Here is a 23989-nt window from a genome sequence, read left to right on the forward strand (position 1 = left end):
TAATATTTAGCACGCGTTCGGTTAGCTTGAAAATCTAACCATGTGATATTAAGCTTTGATTTTTTTTTTTATTGGGACATAATATTTTGAAATCAATGATGTTATAAATAAGAATTAGAACATCTTTTAATTTAAAATAACTAGTAAACGATGCTAGCTCTGAGGTGTCTAAACCCAACCTCAAGTGGCAAGAATGGGTTAGTAGCCCACTTCATGACCAGAGTTCAAATTATATCGTTTTTTTTTATTATCATAATTTATAATTAATTACAATATTATATCGTTTTTTTTATTATCATAATTTATAATTAATTACAGTACTAACTTTTCAAATCTCATTTGATTAAGTTAAACTCATAGATGTTTATATACAAACTATTATAGCTTACGAACTATCATAACCTAACGATTATACTAACCAACGTAACACTATTATATATAACTATGAATTGAGTTAATTAATATATCATATATTTATTTTCAAAATTATTTTGGTACATCTTTCAAAACTTCAAGATGTTAGGAAAGAAAGAGACTAATTAAATTTGAAACCTACATAAGTTTATAATTTTTTTAAAAACTAAACCTTAAAAAAAGTAACTACTTCTATAATTTTGGACAATTATGCTCCATTAAAAGTTAATTGATGTACTTAATTATTCAAGGAAGCTTTTCGTAGCAATTGTTCTTGCTAATTAGTGAGAATATGAGTTTACCCAATTCATTGAGAAATGTTCAACTAATAATAATAACAATAAAGATTTCATTCTTAGCATTCGTTTTTTGTTCTTTTGATGAGTATACATTTGGCAAGGGTGGTGTTGTTAATAAAGAAAAGCAACAATTGAGAAACGATTTAATATTGAAAACAGATATGATTTTGATCTTTGAGTATTGATCATTTCCATACATAAGAATTGGTGGAATACTGATTTGATTTTAAACCAACACATGAACTTAAATTACAATCTAGAAAATTGAAGATGCTGAGTTGGAAAAAAGAAAAGAGGAAAAAAAGGAGTCAAATGGAAAATTCCAGCACAAATAAGAATCAACAATGAAGTAAGAGAAGAAAGATCTTTCCAATGGACAATCAATGGCCAAGAGGACCATTTTGAGTATTTTTCAAAATACAAGGATTAAAATTAACATTTTTACATTTTTAATGAATCAATAAATTTGAAATTAAGCAACCATTTTTTTTTTTTAATTTCTAAGTTACGAAAATTATGCTTATTTATTAAGCACATCAATTTCTTACAATTTTTTTGGAGTACAAAAGTTGAATTTTAAAAAAATTTCAATAAAAAAATTAAGTTATAAAGAATTATGATTCCATTGAGCAGTGGTTTGATTGTTAGTTTTTAAAAATGAAGTTTATAAAGGTCTTCCTAAATTTGTTCCTTTCTAACCTACCTTTTACTGAAATCCTAGTCTCATACAATTATATTTATGTTAACACAATACGAATGCAGAAGCCATAAAGAAGATACAAACTAAGGATTAACAAAAATAGGGATACCAAACAAGATACCAACTCGATCTACTACACATATCAACTAACAAGACAGTTTAATATTAAAATTTCAAAGAGATCGAACCTGTTCATCTCCTAGAATCCATTAATTTCTGTTCATACAACTCCAACAATCCAGGAATCTGCTCCTTATGCGGGTTGATGTATTTTTCTATGAAACGTTTTTCAGGAGACTCAAACAACAAACAAATATTCTCGGTTTTCTTAATCAAACCCTTTGACAGCAAAACTTGATAAACATAGCCTCTAGGCAAAATCCTCTTCTTCAAACTAAGTTGAAGTAAAACTGGTCTTCTAGCAGCGAAAGATGAATCGCATCCCATTTTGTTGACATAAAAATCCATTGCACCATTAATCTTATCCTCAGAAGCTATCATACACCATGGATTCCTTCTAAAAGCTAAATGGATCTCTTCTTCAGACAATCCCCAATTCCTATAAACTTCAACCTTCTTATCCCATGTAGATTTGGTCATTGATCGCAGAGCAAAAACAGCAATAACAAACAGCAATCCTCGAGGGTTAAATCCCATTTCCGTAACTCTCTCTACAGTCTCCTTGAATCGGATGGAATTTGTCAAGAACACTCTAGGCTGGTAATGAAGATATTTTAAAATATTTGAATCCGGCACTCCAATTTGTTTCAGAATTTCAATATTGGGACCAACTGAAATTTGAAAATCCCAAAAAAGAATATCCGCAGAGCGTTTTATGGCAGCGAGAGTCTTCTCACTTCCAAGCACGGCTTGAATGTATTCAAAGGAAGGAATGAGTCGTTTGTCTAAACTTCTCGTTAAAACACGTGGAAAGGCACATACTAATCTGACAATCTCTGGGGAAGAAAGACCTTTAGATTGAAAAAATAACAATTTGGGCAATAGGGTTTTTTCGGGCTTCGCAGAAAAAATTGGAGGAAACCTCTTGGCAAGGGCAGAGATTTGTGATTCAGAGAATCCATGATTCGCAAGTAACGCAATTACATCCTTCCGATTATTCTCGAGCCGAACAGCATTAGAAGCCAACGAAGCAGACTTCGGAGATGATACAATCTCAGAAGAGACGGAAAAGTATGTGAGAGATTTCAACGGACTTTCGGAAAATCCATGAGAAAATACTGAGGATGGAGATCTAAGTAGAAGGATTCTGCGAAGCAAGTTAGACATGACTGAAAGAACTGGGAGGAGAAGGAAGCCAGACCTGTTGGTTCCTTGTTGAGAAGAAGAATGGGAGAAACTACAGAAGATGAAGGTGTGAGAGAAGAGAGAAGGAAGAGTGAGGTGTTGGTACCTTGTTGAGAAGAATGGGAGAAACTACAAATGCCTCACAAGAGGATGAAGCTGTGAGAGAAGAGAGAAGAGAGAAGAAAAATGGGGGCCGGCGGAGCATCACCGATCGGCGGAGTGGGATAGTACGAGAGAACAAAGAGATTAGGAAAAGGAAAGAAAGAAGGGGTTGGGGCTTTTGAAGGGAAATGGACGAAAATAGCCTCTTCTAAGATTTTAATTTTCAAAATTAACCCCTTTTTAAAATCTAGGGTTAAATAATTTTTGTTCGTAGATATAGCACTGACATTAATCACAAAATTTACCTAAGAAAATTAGGATTTTTGGTTTTTTCAACAAATCTCAATATTCTCCCCAACAAAAGATTAATCAATGAACTACAAACATCATAACATAACCTTCACTTTTGGAAATAAGGATAATAAATACAATAATTTCATTATTATAACTTATAAATACATTTATAACTTAAAAATTATTATAACCTATCAATTATAACGAACAACCTAACATTCTATTATAATTTTTTTAAAATTAAATCTAGAAAAAAGAAAAACAATTATATCAAGACAATTCTACTCCATTCAAAATGAATTGATATACTTAATTTTTCAAAGAAGTATTTCAGAGCAATTGTTCTTGCTAATTAGTGAGGATTTGAGTTTTCTTAAAAATTATTGAGAAATGTTCGAACAATAATTCTTTTGTTCTTTCGATGAGTGCCTGTTTGATAAAGGTGTTGGGTTAATTATGAAAAGCAACAAATGAAAAGTGGTTTAATATTAAAATCACACATGATTTTGGTCTTAAGTAGTGATCATTTCCATACATAACAATGGGTGGTGGAATAGTCATTTGATTTTTGACTATTACACATCACTGTTATTACAAATACATGAACTTAAATTACAATCTAAAAAGTTGAAGATGCTGAGTTGGAAAAAAGAGAAGAAGAAAAAAAGGAGTCTAATGGAAAATTCCAGCACATCAACTAGTCCAATCATCATCTCTGCCACGTCAGCTTTTCCAATAATGAGGTAAGAGGCAAAAAATTATTTTCAATTCTCAGTCAGCCAATGGCCAGAGGACCATTTTGAATATTTTTTAAATTTCATGAGTAAAAGAAAAATGTTTGCAAAAATAGCAGAAGTAACTATTTTCTAAATTATAAATATAGCAAATTAAAAAATGAATAACAATGATATATTTAAACCTGAAATCCTAGTCTAAAAAAATTATATTTATCTTAACACAATACAAATGCAGACAGCCATAAAGAAGAGTACAAACTAAGGATGAACAAAGAGAGGGATGCGAGCAAGATAACCAACAAAAAACTGTTTAATATTAAAATTTCAAAGGGATCGAACATGTTCATCTTCTAGAATCCATTAATTTCTGTTCATAAGACTCCAACAATCCAGGAATCTGCTCCTTATGAGGGTTGATGAATTTTTCTATGAAACAGTTTTCAGGAGACTCAAAGAACAAAAGAGGATTATGGTGTTTCTTAATCAAACCCTTTGACACCAAAACTTGATAAACATAGCCTCTAGGAAAAATTCTCTTCTTCAAACTAAGTGAAAGTAAAACTGGTCTTCTAGCAGCGACAGATGAATTGAATCCCATTTTGTTGACAAAAAAATCCATTACACCATTAATCTTATCCTCAGAACGCATCATACACCACGGATGCTTTCTAAAAGATAAACGTATCTCTTCTTCAGAGAATCCCCATTTCCTATAAACTGCAACCTTCTTATCCCATGTAGATTTGGTCATTGATCGCAGAGCAAAAACAGCTACAACAAACTGCAATTGTTGAGGGTTAAATCCCATTTCCACAACTCTCTCTACAGTCTCCTTGAATAGGATGGGATTTTTCAAGAACACTCTAGGCTGGTACTGAAGATATCTTAAAATATTTGAATCCGGCACTCCAATTTGTTTCAGAATTTCAATATTGGGACCAACTGAAATTCGAAGATCCTTCACGAGAATACCCACAAACTGTTTTATGACAGCGAGAGTCTTCTCCTCACTTCCAAACACGGCTTGAATGTAATCAAAGGCTGGAATAATTCGTTTGTTTAAACTTGCTCTTAAAGACCAAGGATTTGAACGTAAGAATTTGACAATCTCTGGGGAAGAAAAACCTTTAGATTGAAAAAACGACAATTTAGGCAGTAGGGTTTTCTCGGGGTTCGCAGAAAGAATTCCAGGATACCTCTTGACAACGTCAGAGATTTGTGATTGAGAGAATCCATGATTCGCAAGTAACGCAATTACAGCCTTCCGATTATTCTCGAGCTTAGCAGCATGAGAAGGCAACGAAGCAGATTTAGGAGATGATACAATCTCAGAAGAGGTGGAAAAGTATCTGAGAGATTTCAACGGAATTTCGGAAAATCCGTGAGAAAAAACCGACGATGGAGATCTAAGTAGAAGTATTCTGCGAAAGAAGTTAGACATGAGTGTAAGAAGAAGGAAGAGTGAGATGTTGGTACCTTGTTGAGAAGAAGAATGGGAGAAACCACAAATGCCTCACAAGAGGATGAAGCTATGAGAGAACAGATAAGGAAAATGGGCGGCGGCGGAGCATCGGATATGGACGGAGTGGGAGACAGATAGAACAAAGAAAATAAGAAAAGGAATGAACGAAGGGGGTTAGGGCTTTTGAAAGGAAATCGTCGAAATTAGTTTTTTACTTTTTTTTTTTCTCTCTCTCTCTTTAACTTGCTGAAGAACATTTGGGACGGGTTATTACCCCCTCTGTTTTAGATAACGACTATTATTATAATCTATGATTGAAAAAACTAAAAACAGTGAAAGAATAAAATGAAACAAGAGAAAGTATAATAGTCTCCAATACCCAACTTTGCTAATTGATTGATTAGAGCAGAGTTGAATCCTAGGAGAATTCAATGTTAGGCTGCAAACCAAGAAATAAAAAATGTTAAAAGATTTCAATAATCAAGCACTATTACAGTACATGGGATGATGGTAGATAAGAAAATAAATCAAATGCTTATTTTTTTAGAATGATGTGCTTTCAATCAAGAATCAAAGAAATGCAAAGATACGATCTCTCAGTAATTAAAAAGATAGAATGATGTGTTTTACTCTAATTTTAAGAATTGAATAAAAAAGATAATTTGATCTTATTGACACTTTCAAAAATGGATACTCTAATTTTATGAACAAATAACAAACATCCAAATTTATACTAATTTTAGTGATAATGTTTTCATCTTAGCGAATTTCACACGATCAACAAGAATTACATAAACGATTTCAAATTGAGACTTTTAAAAGTAAATTGTCTATCTTAAAATAACATTGATTTTGGGGAATTTTAAATCAACAATTTGAGACAATTCAATAGGATACTTTCTCGTGGTGAAGAATCAATACAAAAATCATCAACAATCGTGTTTTAACTTTGTGTTTAGCTCATTTAGAAATTAAGATTGAACCCTAAATTTATTGGGCTATCGAGTCAACTCCTAAATGATTTTTTTTATTGAAAAGCAATAAAGAAAATAAACTCAAAAAGCAAAATTAATCATGGATTCTCAAAGAATTGAAACTAATAACACCCAAGTTATCTAAAGGTAAGCTTAGATCGTAATAGAATCGGAAGAAACATTAGAAAATTGAAGAACAGAGGTAAACATTCTTGAGAATTGAAATCGAGGGAATTATGAATCAAAAACTAAAGAAATGAAGTGTTGAATCAGCAAAAAACTTAAATAAGCCAAAATAATGTTATTAGGCGAGAGTGGTGAGTCATAATTCACAATAAAACTTTGAAGTGTCACAGTGTCCAAAAAGACTATTTATAATATAGAAGACTATTTATAATATTTCCTCACTCTTGATTTTGAAGAGTGTTTCATCCTAATTAGCTTTATGAGTTTTCATGTTTGAAAACTAAGACTTTAAACTTGTTAGGCTAGAATCTATAAAATATTTGAGAAACTTTTTAAACCTGTTAGACTAGATTCTATATAATAATTGAGAAAGATTATGGGAGAAAAATTGAGAAGATATGGCAATACAAGATTTGAAATATGGTATAATATCTGGAAAAAATTGTGACCCTTGATTCATCCAACACAAAATGGTAATTCTTTCGAGAAAGCTAAAAAGTCAAACATGTGTTGAGTAAATTCATTTGGAACACATAGATTAAGCCAAAGGTTGATAAAATATTGACATGGAATTTGAAGGAGGTACTCAGATTGGGAGAAATTTTGAAAAGGTAGACAAGATTTTATATAAAATTTGGAAAGATTATATATATTTGAAAAAAGTAGTAAAATCTAGATAGTTTTTATTGTTCGACATTTTACCAAGAATGTATTGACACAAGTTACAAAGAGATTCATTCGAAGTGTTGTGGTAACATTGGGTGAAAATGTTGCGACACTTGCTCATGTTGCCACACCACTATGATTGTTTTAGGGAAAAAGATTATCCAAAGACGAGGCAAAGCGGTTCTAAAGAAGTCATCATTTAGTTAGCAATCTACAAACTGATGATGTAGAAACACAGTCTCTAACATATATAAATTTTAGTTGCCACTTTGTCACTACACATTTCAACAAACAACAAACAGTTTAATTATTAACATTTCAAGGAGATCGAACCTGTTCATCTTCTAGACTCCATTAATTTCTGTTTATACAACTCCAACAATTCAGGAATCTGTTCCTTACGAGGGTTGATGTATTTTTCTATGAAACGCTTTTCAGGAGACTCAAAGAACAAACCAAGATTTTCGTTTTTCTTAATCAAACCCTTCGACAGCAAAACTTGATAAACATAGCCTCTAGGCAAAATCCTCTTCTTCAAACTAAATGAAAGTAAAACTGGTCTTCTAGCAGCGAAAGATGATTCGCATCCCATTTTGTTGACAAAAAAATCCATCGCACCATTAATCTTATCCTCAGAAACTCTCATACACCAGGGATTCCTTCTAAAAGCTAAACGGATATCTTCTTCAGACAATCCCCATTTCCTAAGAATTTCAACCTTCTTATCCCATGTAGATTTGGTCATTGATCGCAGAGCAAAAACAGCAACAACAAACTGCGTTTGTTGAGGGTTGAATCCCATTTCCGCAACTCTCTCTACGGTCTCCTTGAATCGGATGGAATTTGTCAAGAACACTCTAGGCTGGTACGGAAAATATTTTAAAATACTTGAATCCGGCACTCCAATTTGTTTCAGAATTTCAATATTGGGACCAACAGAAATCCGAAGATCCTTAGAGAGAATACCCGCGAACTGTTTTATGGTGGCGAGAGTCTTCTCCTCACTTCCAAGCACGGCTTGAATGTAATCAAAGGCTGGAATAATTCGTTTGTTTATACTTGCTCCCAAAACCCAAGGATCTGAACGTACTAATTCGAAAATCTCTGGGGAAGAAAGACCTTTAGATTGAAAAAACAACAATTTGGGCAACAGGGTTTTCTCGGGATTCGCAGAAAGAATTTGAGGATACCTGTTGGCAAGGTAAGAGATTTGTGATTGAGAGAATCCATGATTCGCAAGTAACGCAATTACAGCCTTCCCATTATTCTCGAGCTGAACAGCATTAGAAGCCAACGAAGCAGATTCCGGAGATGATACAATCTCAGAAGAAGTGGATAAGTATGTGAGAGATTTCAACGGACTTTCGGAAAATCCGTGAGAAAAGACTGAGGATGGAGATCTAAGGAGAAGGAGTGTGCGAAAGAAGATAGACATGAGTGTAAGAAGTGGGAGGAGAAGGAAGAGTGAGGTGTTGGTACCTTGTTGAGAAGAAGAATGGGAGAAACTACAGATGCCTCACGAGAGGATGAAGCTATGAGAGAAAAGGAATAAAAATGGGCGGCGGGGGAGGGAAATAGTCGAAAATGGCTTTATGGTAAGGGAACCGAGGAATGGGAAACAACAACAGAACGAAGAAAGTATGGGGGCCGGTGAGGTCACTGAGGCTGGCGGCGAAAATAGGAGAGAGGAAAAAAGTAGGGGAACGACTAAATGAATAAAATTACCCCAAAAAAAAAAGATTTATCGATATATATTAAATTTAAATAGTTAAATGCTTTAGGACTTTCGATTTTTTGAAAAAAAAAAGTATTGGATGCATCCGATGTACCTATTCCGGTGCTTCTTTGTCTCCACGGCCATTTTTAAGTTTTTCTTGTGGTGGAGAGATGAGAGCATATAGATTTGTTATGATAGCATAACATAAGTTTTATAGATAATTATATTTGATAACCGTTTTATGAATAATAATTAAGTATACAATAATATTTTGAAAAAAGTGTAAATATAGCTGAATATAAACCAATATTTGCAACATGGGTGATAGACTTCTATCATTTATAAAATTTTACCAATTTTGCTATATTTGTAATTTTTGTAATACTCAATTATTTTAAATCTAATTGATAAATTTGCAAGTTTATTTTAATAATTAACTAAACTTTTATGATAATTTAATATATGAAGTTAATTAAAGGCTACAATAAGTAATAACAAAAGAAAAAAAAAACACTTAAAAATTAGTTATAGTTAGTTAACCATATTTATAAACTTTCAAGAACAAAATACATCAAGAAAATAATTTACTATATCTTATTAAACAGATGACTTTGAGATTAAAATATAATACACTCATTAAAGTTTAAAAAACGCTCTTACCAATTTTAGTGAAATAAGTAGAAGAGATATGAAACATGATACTCATTCGAACTTAATAAATGACTTATGTTTTATTTGACACTCACACCGTTTTATCCAAATGAAAATAATACGTGTGATTGAGACATACATTACCACAAAAACCACGTTAAGTCTTAAAAGTTAAATAGTTGTCAATTTTGCCATTCCATTTTTTTAACCAATTTTGAAATGTAATCCACACGTGACAAAATAGAAAAATCAAATTAAATTCAACCTATATATATATATGATATTTTTTTAAATGCTATTATTTTGCAATAACTAAATTCAACCAAACTTCTTTCTTGAAAAAAAAAAGAATCAACCTATTTAAATATTTGTATTTTTATGATTATAATATATGTTGATGGGTAGTTATGTTATTTTATAATTCGAGTATAAATATTTTTTAAGAAAAAAAAAGGTAAAGATATTATTTTAATTTTATAATTTCGGAGGCCAAATATATTTAAGTCGTTGAAGTAAGAAAATAAATAATTGCATTTGGTACCATTTGTTTTTCTTTTCACAGTATAATAGTTTTAAAGTTTCGCGGTTATGCCCCCAAATCCCCATTGTTGTTCTGCATCTTCTTCTTCTTCTTCTTCTTCCTCCCCTCCATTCTATTGTCCACTCTGGATTTCATCTTCTTCGTTAACCGCTTCTTCAACTACTTCATTTTGTGCTTGTGCTCTTTGCTCTATGCTCTGGACCTAGACGCGCTTTGACGGGGACCAGCCATTTGAAAATCGGTAATAATCTCATCTTCACATCTGCTAGGGCTGTTTTTTGATGACCAACATTTCTATTTTCCTTAATTCTGTCTGGATTTTTCTTTTCGACGGAATTGATGGAGACTTTTAGTTTTCTTCTTGATGTCGCATCTCTAACTCGGTTCAAAATTGGAGATCACTTCGTTAATTCGGTTCTATCCAAGTTTTATCGTTCCTCTTTGATTCTTCTTCTTATTCGACTACTGGGTTTTCATGGGGTGTTATCGCAATTTAAACATTGATTTATTCGTTTTATTCCGTTTTGTTAGTTATGAGCTAACATGCATTGGGTTACTTTCGATGAAATGATGTTTCGTCGCTTCTTCAGTTGTAATGGTTTTCTTTTGAGTTTATCCCATGCGACGGGAAGTCGAGCAAGGGAAAAAGGGCGATTTTGTTTTTTGAATTTTGATTCGTTTCTTTTGAGAGTGTTTTTTCTATTTGGAGTTTTTGTATGCTGAACTAAGGAAAGCATTGGTGTTTTTTCTTTTCTTTTTTATTTAGAAGTACAATTTCTATGAAGATTTTTTTGGGTGGATGTAAGTGTTGGACTGGGAATTCAGCGGATATTTAAGTCAGTGTGCTAAAACATGTTTATATGTGTTACAGATTGCTGAAGCTCATGGCCCCGTCAAGAAAGTCCAGAAGTGTTAATAAGCGGTTTTCTTCTGCTAATGAGGCATCCTCAAGCAAATACGTGGAAGATGCCAGCAAAAGCAAGCAGAAGGTGTGTGTGTTTGTGGTGGAAGATGAATTTCCCAAGATTTGCTCAGTCTGTCGACTTTCCATTTGCTTCAATATAAAAATATTATATTTCGTTGTTTCAATTTAGAATTTGGATTGCTATTTTGGTCCTGTTGCAGGCTATCTTGAAGTAAATTGGACAGTGTTAGTTTATCTATTATCATTGTTTTTCACCTGTTAAAAGTTAAATGTCTAAAGCACAATCACTTTAGTTTGACTAGTGTGTCCTTCTCCCTTGTCTGACAATGTACTGGACACTTAGACACTCCAACACTTGTTGACATTTGTTAGAGCAATAGATGTGCTAATCGCTAGTTGTACAAAGTCAAAATAGGACCAACATCTGGTAGACATGCATTAAACACTTATTACATAATTAAGTTGACACATATGAGAAAAATAATAAAATTTCAGAGCGAAATACATCAAACTAATTTTTTAAGAATTTAAATGAATAAATTTTTTGACTTTGAGTTGCCTTCGTGTTTAAAAATGATATATATTTCTAAAATGTATGTTTCTAAAATCCATGCTTCTTAGACCATGATTGTGTTCATATTACCAATCCTATCTTTGTTAATGTAATTTAAACTCCCTTTTCCTTTTATTTCTTTTGGGCTTTGGTTTTCATTTTTTCTTTTGAAATTTCGTCAGTATATCATACATACTTTGAGATTTAATATGAAGTCAATGCCACCATCGATTAGTGTTGTCATTGAATTCTCACTGTGAAAGGACCATAACAGCAATAGGTTTGGTTCTAACATGGAGTCAGTCAATACTCAATGCTACCATTTTCTGATTCTTTGCAGAAGAGGAAATTTGCTGACCTGTTAGGACCTCAATGGAGTAAGGATGAGGTTGAGCAGTTCTACGAAGCATATCGTAAATATGGAAAAGATTGGAAGAAGGTTAGTACCAATCCAGGGAATGGCTATGACAATGCTCAATTGCCATGGCCAAGTGCATTTCTTTGGCACCGCAAACTTGAGCTGTGTATTTCAACTATTGTACCTCAAAACTGTGCAATACTTTCTCTTGAAGTTTTTTAAAAACGAGCGAATACCTTTAATTTTCTTGTAGACTTTAATAATAATTTGTTACTGTAACCGTACTTCGTTCTTCAGTTTTAAACAGGTATTTAGTTCTGTATTTGGGTTTCAACTTTTTTATCTGGTACTTTTGTAGGTTGCTGCTGCAGTACGGAACCGTTCTACAGAAATGGTTGAGGCTCTTTTCACCATGAACAGGGTAGATCCTTTTTTCCTATTGACCTCTGGACTCCCAACTACTTATCTAAAATATTTGTATTGCTATGAACATTTATATACAAATGGTTTCTTTGGTTAATATCCTGTAACTTGCCTGTTGCATTCCTAGTATCGGGGACCTATACTTTGTTAGTTTGTACTCGTAGAACACTATCCCTTTTACTTCTCCAAATTTATCATCTAATCGTAACGTCCCCACTGCACGTTTATATGTTGCTCATGTAATCACTTATCTCTATTATCACATACTTTAGGTCGTGAAAGCTTTGAGTTGTCATTTAATATTGAGTTTTCTTATATTTAATCAAAGAACCTTTTAGTCCTTGGCCTCTTCGATTGTTTAAGCTCTTTTGGAGTCTCACTTCTTTGATAAATTGGTATTAGATATATCTTGCTACCTTTCCTGAATGTTGTTTTTTCTGAAATTCTGGGTTTGGAATATCCTGGCTTTCGAAATTGATAGAAAAACTTAGATACGTAATTTTAGCAATGTCAATACAATGACACTATCTTGTTTTTGTGGTTTTCCTATTGCATATTCTGCTGATTTCAGGCCTATTTGTCACTTCCGGAGGGTACTGCTTCAGTTGTTGGGTTAATTGCAATGATGACTGATCATTACAGCGTACTGGTAAGATTTCTATTCTATCTGTGGATTCTTTTCTACCCTTAAAGCTTATTTATCACTGTTTCTATCATCTTCTATGTTACAAGGAAGAGAGTGAAATGTTGGTCCAGAAGCAAATGCATTTTTTGTCTTTTTTTTTTTTTTTGTTTTCGTTTCTTTAAAAATAAGATACTGTATGAAGTGATTACAATGATGTAAAAAGAGGTTTATAAAGGTTAATTCAAATAGGATCTTTATGATATAAAATCATCGGCAAGCATGGGAGGAATCATTTGTTCGATTTGCACTTGCAGATTCTTTCTCTTAATAGCTCAGGATTCCCTCATGTCCCTACTACTGAACTGAAAGTAATTATTCTTTTAGAATACATAATAATGAACCAAAATGTACACCAAAGTCTGGAAGTGGGAAGGAAATGGATAACACTTAAATTTAGAGACTAGTACTCAAAATACAAGGAAACGAAAAGGGGAAAATGAGTAAAAGCTAAGCAATAAGTGCAATGTTAAAATAAAGAGAGGCCAAGCCTTCAAAAACTAATTGGAACAAGATTCATGAGGCAACAAATTCTTCCAACCGAAGAGACTTCCAACAAAGGAAAAACTTGCAACTTGACATCTTGAGAGCTTTGCCTGCTGGTCAATCCAGACAAAATCTTTGAAATTCAATCAAGAATAAGTGCTTTTGCATTTTATTGATTGGAAGATATTTTGGGTAGTTTTAGTTTCCATCCTTCATACACTTCAAAGATTTTGTATTGAGGTTTGGAAATTCAGAAAAGGTTTCTTGCAAGACAAAGTTTCATTATATTTTTGCCAAAGGAAGTCCATCCTAAAATTGTTTTGATAAAAAAATGTAAAATCTTAAAGTGCAAAAGGACGTAAAGATTTTCACGTGGACCTTTTTCCATACTAGAATCAACACTCTGATTAATTGGTTAGATTCAGTGAGGGAACATTAGCATCTCTCTCCGGCCTTCCCTCTATTGGTTTGTGCTGTGAAATAGCAATGAAAGTTAGAACTTATTTCCCTCAAGTCTTTTGTTCTCCTCTGCTATATTGGGTTCTGGAAGTATTTATCAGGCTCATGGGTGACCTGAAAACATTGAAGTATCTTCCCATTCATTGTTTATGTATGAAATGTAGAAAGAGGATTGTTGATGTAGAGCACATATTTCTTCTGCAATATTTGGTTCAATGTGTTTTTTTCCCTATATCAGCATAGATTTTTACATGGATGTTACTGAATATTGTAAGACTATTGTTGATGTCATATGGCTGTCTTTATTTCTCTTCTGAGGTCTAAATTGATAGATTGTTTGTCAGAGAGACAGTGAAAGTGAACAAGAAAGCAACGAGGATTCTGGAGCAATAAGAAAGCCTCAAAAGCGACTGCGTGGAAAGTCACGAAGTAGCAACTTGAAAGGATCAGACGCACATTTTGGAGATGCTTCACAATCACAGTTACTTCTAACAAATTATGGCTGCCTGTCATTGTTGAAGAAGAGGCGTTCTGGTAGGAAATGTCTTGATTTCTCTCTTAGGTGATTTAGGTTTTCTTTAGTTGTCCTTCATTCTTTACCTTTATCTGTTGAGGTGCAATTACTGTTTTTCATTTCATTTTTAGGCATGTGGATGGTTAGTTCTGGAGTACTATTCTGGAGCTAGCCATGTTTCTTTACATACACTGTTATTTAATTTTTAAAATCATATGAGAAATTGGTGTCATATTTTCAGATTTGAGTTAGTGATGTTAATGTGGGTGGTGTTAGGAATTAAACCTCATGCTGTTGGAAAACGGACTCCGCGGGTTCCTGTATCATATTCATATGACAAAGATGGTAGAGATAAGCTCTTTTCACCCTCCAAGCATAATAGCAAGGCAAAGGTTGATGATCCAAACGATGACGATGTTGCTCATGAGATAGCATTAGTTTTAACAGAGGCTTCACAACGAGATGGTTCTCCTCAACTTTCACAAACACCAAATCCAAAAATAGAAAGTCATGTACTTTCACCTATCCGAAATGACAGGATGGTAATTATTCATAGCTTTTAGACATATGCTATTGCTTCCTTTAATATTATTTTGAGCATGGAAAGATAATTGACTGATAAGTTCGATATTCAGCGAAGTGAATCAGATATGATGAGTACGAAGTTTCGATGTAGTGAAATGGACGAAGGTGGTTGCGAATTAAGCTTAGGAAGCACTGGAGCTGATAATGCAGACTATGACCTGGGGAAAAGTACTCGTGAGGTTCAAAGAAAGGGTAAAAGATACTATGGAAAGAAGCCAGAAGTTGAAGAAAGCATGTACAACCACTTGGATGACATTAAGGAAGCTTGCAGTGGGACAGAAGAGGGACAAAAATCGGGCAGTTTGAGGGGAAAGCTTGAAAATGAGGATTTGGATGTAAAATCTGTGAGATCCTCTTTTAAAGGACCGAGGAAAAGAAGTAAGAAAGCTCTATTTGGAGGTAAGAGAAGGATATATCTGAATTGGGTTGTCGACCCTCCTTTTGTGTTTTGTATTTATTTGTTCTATTAATTATTTGCGGAGGATGGATTCTTAGCTTAGCTATTGTTCTTGACTAAAGTTGTGCTTATTTCCCATCCTTTGTAATAATAATAATATTTCAGTTGTGCATATTCTCTTATGTATGGGATGGTTACGTGAACTGTGAAAGGGACAGGAGATTATATCTGGAATGTGAATTCCTTGTTCATCGAAGTAGTTCTTTTTATTTTGGTTTGGTGGTCAGTGGATTCATGTTTTCAGAACTTTAACAATTTATGGTTTAGCAGTAGCATTAGCACTTCTAGATTCTGAGTCTATTTTAAAATTACTGTACTTATCACATATCATTAGAAGTATTTGGCCTTTTTATTGCTGCCTCTTTCTACTAATCAGCCAATTAATTAATGTTTAAAGTACGGTAAAAATTTGAAGGATGGAAAGTTCAAGTGCCTACTTCTGCTATTTCTAATTTGAGAATGCGAATTTATATGGTTTTGTTTTGAGATGTTGCTTCAAGCCACTATTTCATTAGATATTCAAATGCATGCATGTCTTTGTATATTTTCGTAACTGAAGAAGCATGTTTGTGTTTGTAGTTTCATTCTTTTGGCTGTTTTCTGTTCAGATGAATGTTCAGCGTTTGATGCACTGCAAACTTTAGCTGATTTGTCTCTAATGATGCCAGACACAAATGCTGAGACTGGTAAGAAATTGTTCTTCAATTAAAACTTATTTTTTGGGTTTGTCTCATGAAAGCTACTTATATGATATTGTCTTGGTTTTTCATCACCATCATTATTATTTTTCTCACTTAATACATTATTATTTTCCTCACTTAATACATTATTATTTTGGGTTTTCAGCAATTCTTCATCACTTAATGCATTTCTATAATTTTCATATTTTCCTGTGTTCTCGTTTTTTATAAAACTAATTGTGGATATCTAAAAAATATGAAGAAAATGAGAGGTAGTCATAAAAATTCTGTAAATAACTTGTCAGCTAGAAAATACTAGATGTATGTCTGCAATTGCTGGAGTTCAAGTAAGTTGTAGTCTTCAGTTACTTGAAGCTGGGGCTAGCCGTAAGTGGGTAGGATGTCGAGTAAATGAAGAATGGTAGTCTCATTGACACTTGTGTTACTCAATGTGCATTCATTTTGATCCAGCAAATAAGCTTCACTTGACCTTGCCCTCATCTTATGTTTGAGTTATGATTCTATATTTTGGCATGTTGCAATCTAATCCTCTAGAATGGTACACATTTGATTTAATCAACGAACTTTGGGCACATTCTTTATGTTCCAACTCTCTCGGCTTGTTAATAAGCAAGGAACACCTGCAATTCAATTAAATTTATGAGATAAAATTAAATTTGGTGGCTTTCAAATTTAACTGTTTTGTGACTCTCAATATCAATTCCTCCCCAAACTGCTAAAAGTGATGATGAACCTCACCTTTTTGTCTCTATATTAGAGCCTCCTGCAAAGGTTAAAGAAGAAAATCTCGATGTCATGGGCAAGTCGAAAATGAAAGGGAGTCATTCAGTTGCTGGATCTGAAATTTCTGCTCTCAAAACATCTAAGACGGGAAAAGCTTTTGGCAGCAACGTTGGTCCTATTTCTGAAGCAGAGGGAATTCAAGGATCCAATAACGGAAATCGAAAAAGGAAACTGAAGTCTTCTCCATTTAAAGTAAGGATGGTTTGCAAGCATAATTTTTCTAGTTTTAATTTGCAGCCTCTATTTTTTAAATAATTTGTCTGTTTTGGAATGAATGTTGACAATAGGAAATTTTTGGTCGCAGATATCATCTAAAGATGAAGATAACGACTCTCGTCTCCATGATACTCTGAAAATCAAGGTGTGGCTCCTATTTGGTCATTATTTTAGAATAGCGTATAGGAAAATTCAGGTTTCTTGGAACTGTTACTTTTCAGACTTGCCTTCCTGTTTCATACTTATCTCTAATAGTTGTTCCTTCAAAGGTTTACACAGTCCTTGTTCAACAACTAACCAATACTTTCGTTTTTGCTTTGTGTTTACTTTATAAATTTTGATTTTCCATTGCGTTGTATGTTTTCAATAAAGGCTCTATGTTGATGATTTTGTTTGCAAATGGCTATTGTACCTGTAAACTTCAACCCCCACCCTCTTAATTCTGAACTTTTTATTTTTTGTTTTTGTTTTAGGCTGCAGATGAAGCAAAGAGTTCTGTTGGTAAAGTTAAACGCTCCCCTCACAATGCTGGACTTAAGTCTGGCAAAATATCAAAACCTCTAGATCATCACTCATCTTCAAGTACTGACCATAAAAGAGAAGATGGTGACTATGCTTTATCCACAGCCCAAGTTCTATCAAATAATCCAATCAGCTTACCTACCAAACTGAGGAGCAGGCGGAAGATGAAACTGTGGAAATCACAAAGAGATGCAAAAATTTCTGATAGTACTTCGATTGATCAACTTAATATTACTGCTCAAACAATAGATGACAGACAACATGATCTCAAGGTTATATACTTTAACTTTAGGTCATGACATAAATTTTCTTGGATGCTGGATTCTATATCTCTTACTGTGTATGTTTATAATTGCAGGAGCGGCATTCTAGTTGCCTATCTTGGCATAAATTGCGTAGATGGTGTATTTTTGAGTGGTTCTATAGTGCAATTGACTTCCCATGGTTTGCTAAGTGTGAATTCGTAGAGTACTTAAATCACGTTGGATTGGGTCACATTCCTAGATTGACACGTGTTGAGTGGGGTGTTATCCGAAGGTATTTTCTTTCAACTTGTCCATTTGTATGCTGTTAACTCATATGACACTTTCTATAGAAGGCCAAATATTCTACATCTGCCTTGATTCAGTTCCCTTGGGAGACCACGGAGATTCTCAGCTCAATTCTTGAAGGAAGAAAAACAGAAGCTAAATCAATATAGGGAATCCGTTAGGAAACACTATGCTGAACTTCGTGCAGGCACAAGGGAAGGACTTCCAACTGATTTAGCTCGGCCATTATCTGTTGGACAACGTGTTATTGCGATTCATCCGAAAACAAGAGAGATCCACGATGGAAGTGTACTTACTGTTGACTATAGCAGGTGTCGTGTTCAGTTTGACCGACCTGAACTTGGGGTTGAATTTGTCATGGTAATTATATTTTCATGAGTTATTTATTTTTATGACTTCTTATTTTTTCATTTAGGAATTGAGATTGCTGTAGATCTTTACAATTTCATATGGGAGTTCTCACCTGCGAGTGCTAAAAGTTCCCAATTGAAACTATTGTTTAAACTATTATAAGCCACTATTTCCTGCAAGATTTCTTAATTTTCGACTATGATCATGGGTGCAACAGTTTGCTTACTGTTGGTGATAACCATTCACTTTTCATTCTGTGTTTTAGATTTAGTGATGTATGGCACTATTGATATTTGTCTCCTTCACACAGGATATCGAGTGTATGCCTTTAAATCCAGTTGAAAACATGCCTGCAAATTTGTCAAGACATGGTGTGACTCTTGATAAAATATTTGGGAACCTCAACGAGGTTAAGATTAACGGCTTACTAAAGGAAGCGAAGATTGAAGATTATATGAAATCAACCAGTAATGATAAACTTGAAAGCACTGAGGGTTCTGTGTATATTTCCCCTTCCACTCATCATATCAACAAATTAATTAAACAAGCAAAGGTTAGTATTCTGTTGTTTTTTTTATTATAAGATGTGCATTAGAAAATTATTTTGTTCTTATTTCTCCACCAGTCAACACATTGGCATGTGAGTATGCAACTAGAACGTAGCAGAGGTCGTATTATTATCAATATAGAACTACAGATTGTGTAATAGGATTTTATTTTTCTACATTTTAGACATGGATAATTGAATTTCGTTTTGCATTCTTTGAACTGGAAGAACTGAACGTCATTGTAATAGAACTCCATCAAATATGGGTAATTCAGCCTTACCTAGAGCTTTTAGAGGAAGACGTTAGAATCAAGTATGCATGCCTATGATATCCATCAAGAAATCCAAGCACCATGCTAAGGAAAAAGTTGTACTAAGAGAAATTAGATTGCTGTTATGAAGAGCACATAAAATTTGGACCAAAGTTAAAATCAAGGAAAATGAGAATATCCAAAAATTTACTAAAGGATTTTTGTGGTCTTTGAAGAATGTACTGATCATTTGAAGCCATAAATGTTAACACTTAAGAGAAGGTTCTAATAACCTGTATTCATAGAATTTTCTTCTCTTTAGAAGAGGTGGCTATCTGTTCGTATTGTGGGAAAGAGCAGTGTGTTAATTGAAGTTGAGAACCATGAAATTCCAAAATTAGTTTAGGAAACGGTAATTTTAAAGAAAATGATTTTGTAGAGGAGGAAAATGGAAATTCTCCAGCAAAAGAAGTGTCAAAGAGGTGGGGGGAGTTATCAGAAGCTCCTAAAGTCTTCCTTTGTTTAAATATGTCCAGAAGGAAGTAAGAATCTGGGTGAGGGGCAGGTGCACTGTCAGCAAGGTTAGTGTTCCTCCAATGAGGAATAAAAGGGCTTTCCTTATGGGATTGGTGGCCTTTTAGGGGAGCTTGGGATTGTTTGTGGGTGGAAAACATCAAGCCAATGTGCAAATCATCTGAATATCTACCTTTTCCTTGGAGGAGGATTTTTCCTCACTTTTAGGGGCAGAACTTAGTAAGACATTTCAAGGCCGAACTTTTGAATTAGGTAACTGAGAGTTGGGCCCTATACAAAAAAGCAGTCTTAGAACCCCCATGCACTGTGTTCGGATCATTTAGATTGAGAAAAAATGAGGTGTCGTGATGTTTGTATTTATATCTTGTATCTGATATATATCCACCCATCCACGTGTGTGTACACAATATTATTGTGGCAATAAGATTACATTTTTTGTTCACGAGTCCCCTCTGAAATCTAAATTTGTTCCCCTGTTTCCTCTCCTGACCAACCCCATTTTGGCTGACATAAATTATCAACACTAAACAGTTACTTTGCTCATCCCATTTGTTATTATCAGCTGCTCTCTAGCTCCATATGTCCATTTGCATAAGGAATACAAATAGCTGGTTGATGAAGCCTTGTGATTGCAGGAAACACGAGGGTTTTTTTATGTTCCGTCTCTTTCGAATGCCACATATAGAACATTCTGCCAAGTTTGTTCAAATTTTGCCACAATCAATATTAGACAGATCATGAGAGTGCATAATCATCCTTCTTTGAGAAGAGAATATATTGAGAAGTACAAGCATGTTGCTTCAGGTTGTTGCAGGATTTAGGAAGAGCCATTTGTATGGTCGTAAGTCCTGATTGGAGAGGTTATTCCTTCATCAGACCCACTCACATTCTACCAAAATAATTTAGTTAGAAACTGAATTGCTAGTCACTGACCAGTCCTGAATGGGGTTTATTATCATCGAGGATGTTTTGGTATTTTTGTCTCTTTCTAGCAGTGATAGTCTGTAAAACACTGTACTCTTGGTTTGATCTCTTACCTTTAAGATAAGACCTTATCTCCTAAATTTGTTCGGTTACCACTTTTATTTTACTCCATCGGTTGGAGCTATTTAGATAAGGTCTTCTGTAACTTTTCCATTATGTGTAATCATAGTCAGTTGAAAGTCATTTTTATTATTTTTCTATTACTGTTTGTGAGATTTCTGATTCCCCTAGGAACTCTTCAGTCATTCTGCTGTCTTATACACTTAGTTCCATAGATAACAAAGACAAGTCTTAATTCTGGGGTTGTGAGATGACTGGGTTTAGCATAACAATGCTTACTCTACAATAATGCCAAGACATGATCATTGATCTGCCTGGATGTAGAAACATCTAAAGAGTAAAGAGTATCAATCCTTAATTTCTAGATTTTTATAAGTGATAAAGGAGTTGTTCGTGGCCAGGTTGACCTTGGGTGCTCTAATCTACAAGCTAAATTTGGGCTTAGTGAGACTGTCGGTATTCAACAGGAGACAAGTTCCCAACCTTCTGCTCTTGCTCAAATTCAAGCAAAAGAAGCTGACGTTCATGCTCTTTCTGAATTGTCACGTGCACTTGACAAGAAGGTAGTACATCATATTAGCTTCATATTATCAACTTTATGTCAACCGTGTTGTGTTATATTGCAGTATCAAAGAGAAAATTTGACTGGAGAGGGCTCTCTCTCTCCCCTAAGTCTCCCAATGGACTAATTCCCATAACTTTGCCCAACTCCAGTCATCCTAACTTCAATCTAACAAAACCCTAAGTAATTACCATTATGTCATTAATTTTAGTAATATTTCCAAAATATTCTCAACAATATTCTGACACTTTATTTGTTCTACTCTGTTGGATCTAGGCAAAACAGAACTCTATTTAGCTAAGATTTAGCTCAAATTTGATTGGCTTTTTAACCTGACTGATACATGTCGAAATTCAGGAGGTGGTGGTGTCTGAATTGAAGCGCTTGAATGATGAGGTGTTGGAAAATCAAATAAATGGGGACAACTTGCTCAAGGATTCAGAAAACTTTAAGAAGCAATATGCTGCTGTGCTACTACAGTTGAATGAAGTTAATGAACAGGCATGAGTTTTGATAAACCCATTTCCAGCTTCCCCTTGTTTTTTTTATTCAATTGCTTATCTTTCTAGTATGTATAGGTTTCCTCTGCTCTGTATTGCCTAAGGCAGCGCAATACTTATCAAGGGACTTCACCATTGATGTTCCTCAAGCCAGTGCATGATTCGGGCGACCCTTGCTCTCATTCTCAGGAACCCGGTTCCCATGTAGCTGAAATTGTGGGAAGTTCCAGAGCAAAGGCTCAAACAATGATCGATGAAGCAATGCAGGTTTAATCTTTACTATTGTCTAACCAGGCATTTTTAGCATCGGTTGGTTTGTCAATGTAAAAATTGGATGTCACATGCATGTCATATTCAGTTTTAAACTATTTAATTTCAACTAAGTTCTATTAATTATAAAATAATTTAGTAGCATTAATTTGTTCTTATTTATTTAACTAATTGATTTCATAAACTCTCTTGCATTCCGGTATGTACATTTTTCTAATATTGCATTCATTTGAATCCCGTACTCTTTACCCCTCAAATATTTAATGATTATATCCATTGAACAAAATTCACAATCCAAACAATCCATTAGATATCTATAATTTGCTTTATGATGTTTAGATTGCGTTATAAATAACTGAGAATACAATTATCTTGGATGAATTAAACATATTTACATTGTAAAATTTCATCAATTTGTTGAACTCGTCCAAGTCCTTAATGCATCCTTTAGAGTCCATGTTGGCGATTGGTTTTTCCCATAGGTTTCGTGCCTCTGATTTCATTTGCTGTTAACAATCATTTCAGGCCATTCTAGCTCTGAAAAAAGGAGAAAGTAATTTGGAGAATATTGAAGAAGCCATTGATTTTGTGAGTAATAGACTCACAGTGGATGATCTGGCCTTGCCAACTGTGAGATCAGCAGCTGCAGATACTAGTAATGCCGCTCCAGTATCTCAGAATCATTTCAATGCATGTACATCAAACACATCGACTGCTAGTTTTGTAGTTGGTCCCAAATCCAATGGCTCATCCGACAAGACTGAAATGGAGATCCCTTCAGAACTTATTGCACACTGTGTAGCCACTCTACTCATGATTCAGGTAAAGGAAACTTCATTTCACTCTTCCTCAATTATATCTTCTTTCTTGGCATTACAATGTTGAATCAATGATCTATATGATCCAGCATTTTGTTTGTGATTTTCTGTTCTGCACGTTTAAGAAAATGATGATTTAGGTTATTTATTCATCATCAACTGATGCATATTGTTAAAAGGTTATTAGAGTGGAAGTATTATACCATTACTTTCGATATATTGGAGTGACAAAATTTTCATGTTTCGGAGATGGCCTGGAAAGTTGTCTCAGCTGGGAGCTACTGTGATCTTGCATTGCATAGGGTTGTGAATCATGTAAATTTTAGTAAATTATGAACTTTGCCCGTTTTGTTCTAGCTTCCTCTCATGCATAGTTAAATTAATTTAGATCTCCAAATCCTGATTGTTGCTTAAAACATGCAGAAATGCACAGAACGACAGTTCCCACCGTCTGACGTTGCTCAGGTACTGGATTCTGCTGTCAGTAGTTTGCAGCCATGTTGTCCTCAGAACCTTCCACTATACGCTGAGATACAGAAATGCATGGGAATTATAAGGAGTCAGATACTTGCGCTTATACCCACGTAGGTTCGAATCCAATTCCCCTTGTATTAAGTCAATTTGAAATGGTGTGTAAATACGTCTTTAGATATAATATTTTGGCCGCACCTTTTTGAATTATAAATTTGTAACTCCTTGCTATCAGTTTCTTTTTTCACTGTACCATAGACAGGAATTATGTATAAATCATTATAGTTTGAGCAAATTGTAGTTTCATTGAATGAATTCAATCTTCCACTTGCTTATGCATCGGTAGTATTGTTCCCCATCCTCTTTTTGGCATTAGAT

General features: G+C 34.1%; 4 protein-coding genes across 6 annotated transcripts; 1 reads left to right on the top strand and 3 right to left on the bottom strand.

Moving 5' to 3' along the window:
- Window positions 1–1477: 1477 nt before the first annotated feature.
- LOC116402729 (transcription termination factor MTERF6, chloroplastic/mitochondrial-like) lies at window positions 1478–3264 on the bottom strand. The gene has a single exon (XM_031882702.1). The coding sequence runs from the start codon at window positions 2698–2700 to the stop codon at window positions 1606–1608; it is 1095 nt and encodes a 364-aa protein (XP_031738562.1). The 5' UTR covers window positions 2701–3264; the 3' UTR covers window positions 1478–1605.
- A 760-nt stretch (window positions 3265–4024) lies between these two features.
- On the bottom strand, window positions 4025–10159 carry LOC116402803. The gene is made up of 3 exons (XM_031883152.1): window positions 10100–10159; window positions 8619–8644; window positions 4025–5200 (listed from the first exon to the last, which is right to left on the bottom strand). The coding sequence occupies exons 1-3, from the start codon at window positions 10157–10159 to the stop codon at window positions 4195–4197; spliced, it is 1092 nt and encodes a 363-aa protein (XP_031739012.1). The 3' UTR covers window positions 4025–4194.
- Window positions 7318–8863, bottom strand: LOC101209260 (transcription termination factor MTERF4, chloroplastic-like). The gene has a single exon (XM_004134432.3). The coding sequence runs from the start codon at window positions 8572–8574 to the stop codon at window positions 7477–7479; it is 1098 nt and encodes a 365-aa protein (XP_004134480.3). The 5' UTR covers window positions 8575–8863; the 3' UTR covers window positions 7318–7476.
- LOC101221669 (protein ALWAYS EARLY 3) lies at window positions 10051–23946 on the top strand. Of its 3 annotated transcripts, none has more exons than XM_031883515.1 (20): window positions 10051–10289; window positions 10920–11037; window positions 11867–11965; window positions 12243–12305; window positions 12879–12956; window positions 14267–14468; window positions 14725–14990; window positions 15084–15432; window positions 16099–16176; window positions 16949–17166; window positions 17279–17335; window positions 17664–17984; window positions 18071–18249; window positions 18341–18623; window positions 18925–19167; window positions 21392–21553; window positions 21910–22053; window positions 22131–22319; window positions 22848–23144; window positions 23564–23946. In XM_031883515.1, exons 2-20 carry the CDS (start codon window positions 10933–10935, stop codon window positions 23726–23728), a joined length of 3498 nt encoding a protein of 1165 aa, XP_031739375.1. In that variant the 5' UTR covers window positions 10051–10289; window positions 10920–10932; the 3' UTR covers window positions 23729–23946. The 3 variants fall into 3 exon arrangements, with proteins under 3 accessions (XP_031739375.1, XP_031739376.1, XP_004134200.2); XM_004134152.3 differs by having other exon boundaries at window positions 10052–10289; window positions 14279–14468; XM_031883516.1 differs by lacking the exon at window positions 21392–21553.
- Window positions 23947–23989: the final 43 nt, after the last annotated feature.

This window comes from Cucumis sativus, chromosome 3 (genome assembly GCF_000004075.3).
Source record: "Cucumis sativus cultivar 9930 chromosome 3, Cucumber_9930_V3, whole genome shotgun sequence".
Lineage (NCBI taxonomy): Eukaryota > Viridiplantae > Streptophyta > Magnoliopsida > Cucurbitales > Cucurbitaceae > Cucumis > Cucumis sativus.

What these genes read in the sequence shown, in the direction of transcription:
- LOC116402729 (XM_031882702.1), bottom strand. Translation starts at nt 2,700, where the DNA reads ATGTCTAACTTGCTTCGCAGAATCCTTCTACTTAGATCTCCATCCTCA.
- LOC101209260 (XM_004134432.3), bottom strand. Translation starts at nt 8,574, where the DNA reads ATGTCTATCTTCTTTCGCACACTCCTTCTCCTTAGATCTCCATCCTCA.
- LOC116402803 (XM_031883152.1), bottom strand. Translation starts at nt 10,159, where the DNA reads ATGGAGGGGAGGAAGAAGAAGAAGAAGAAGAAGATGCAGAACAACAAT. An exon ending in ACAACAATGGGGATTTGGGG is followed by an intron (nt 8,645 to 10,099) that starts GCATAACCGCGA and finishes AGGCATCTGTAG; the next exon opens with TTTCTCCCATTCTTCTTCTC. An exon ending in CCATTCTTCTTCTCAACAAG is followed by an intron (nt 5,201 to 8,618) that starts GTACCAACACCT and finishes GAAATCTCTCAG; the next exon opens with ATACTTTTCCACCTCTTCTG.
- LOC101221669 (XM_031883515.1), top strand. Translation starts at nt 10,933, where the DNA reads ATGGCCCCGTCAAGAAAGTCCAGAAGTGTTAATAAGCGGTTTTCTTCT. An exon ending in CACGTGCACTTGACAAGAAG is followed by an intron (nt 21,554 to 21,909) that starts GTAGTACATCAT and finishes GTCGAAATTCAG; the next exon opens with GAGGTGGTGGTGTCTGAATT. An exon ending in CCACTCTACTCATGATTCAG is followed by an intron (nt 23,145 to 23,563) that starts GTAAAGGAAACT and finishes TAAAACATGCAG; the next exon opens with AAATGCACAGAACGACAGTT.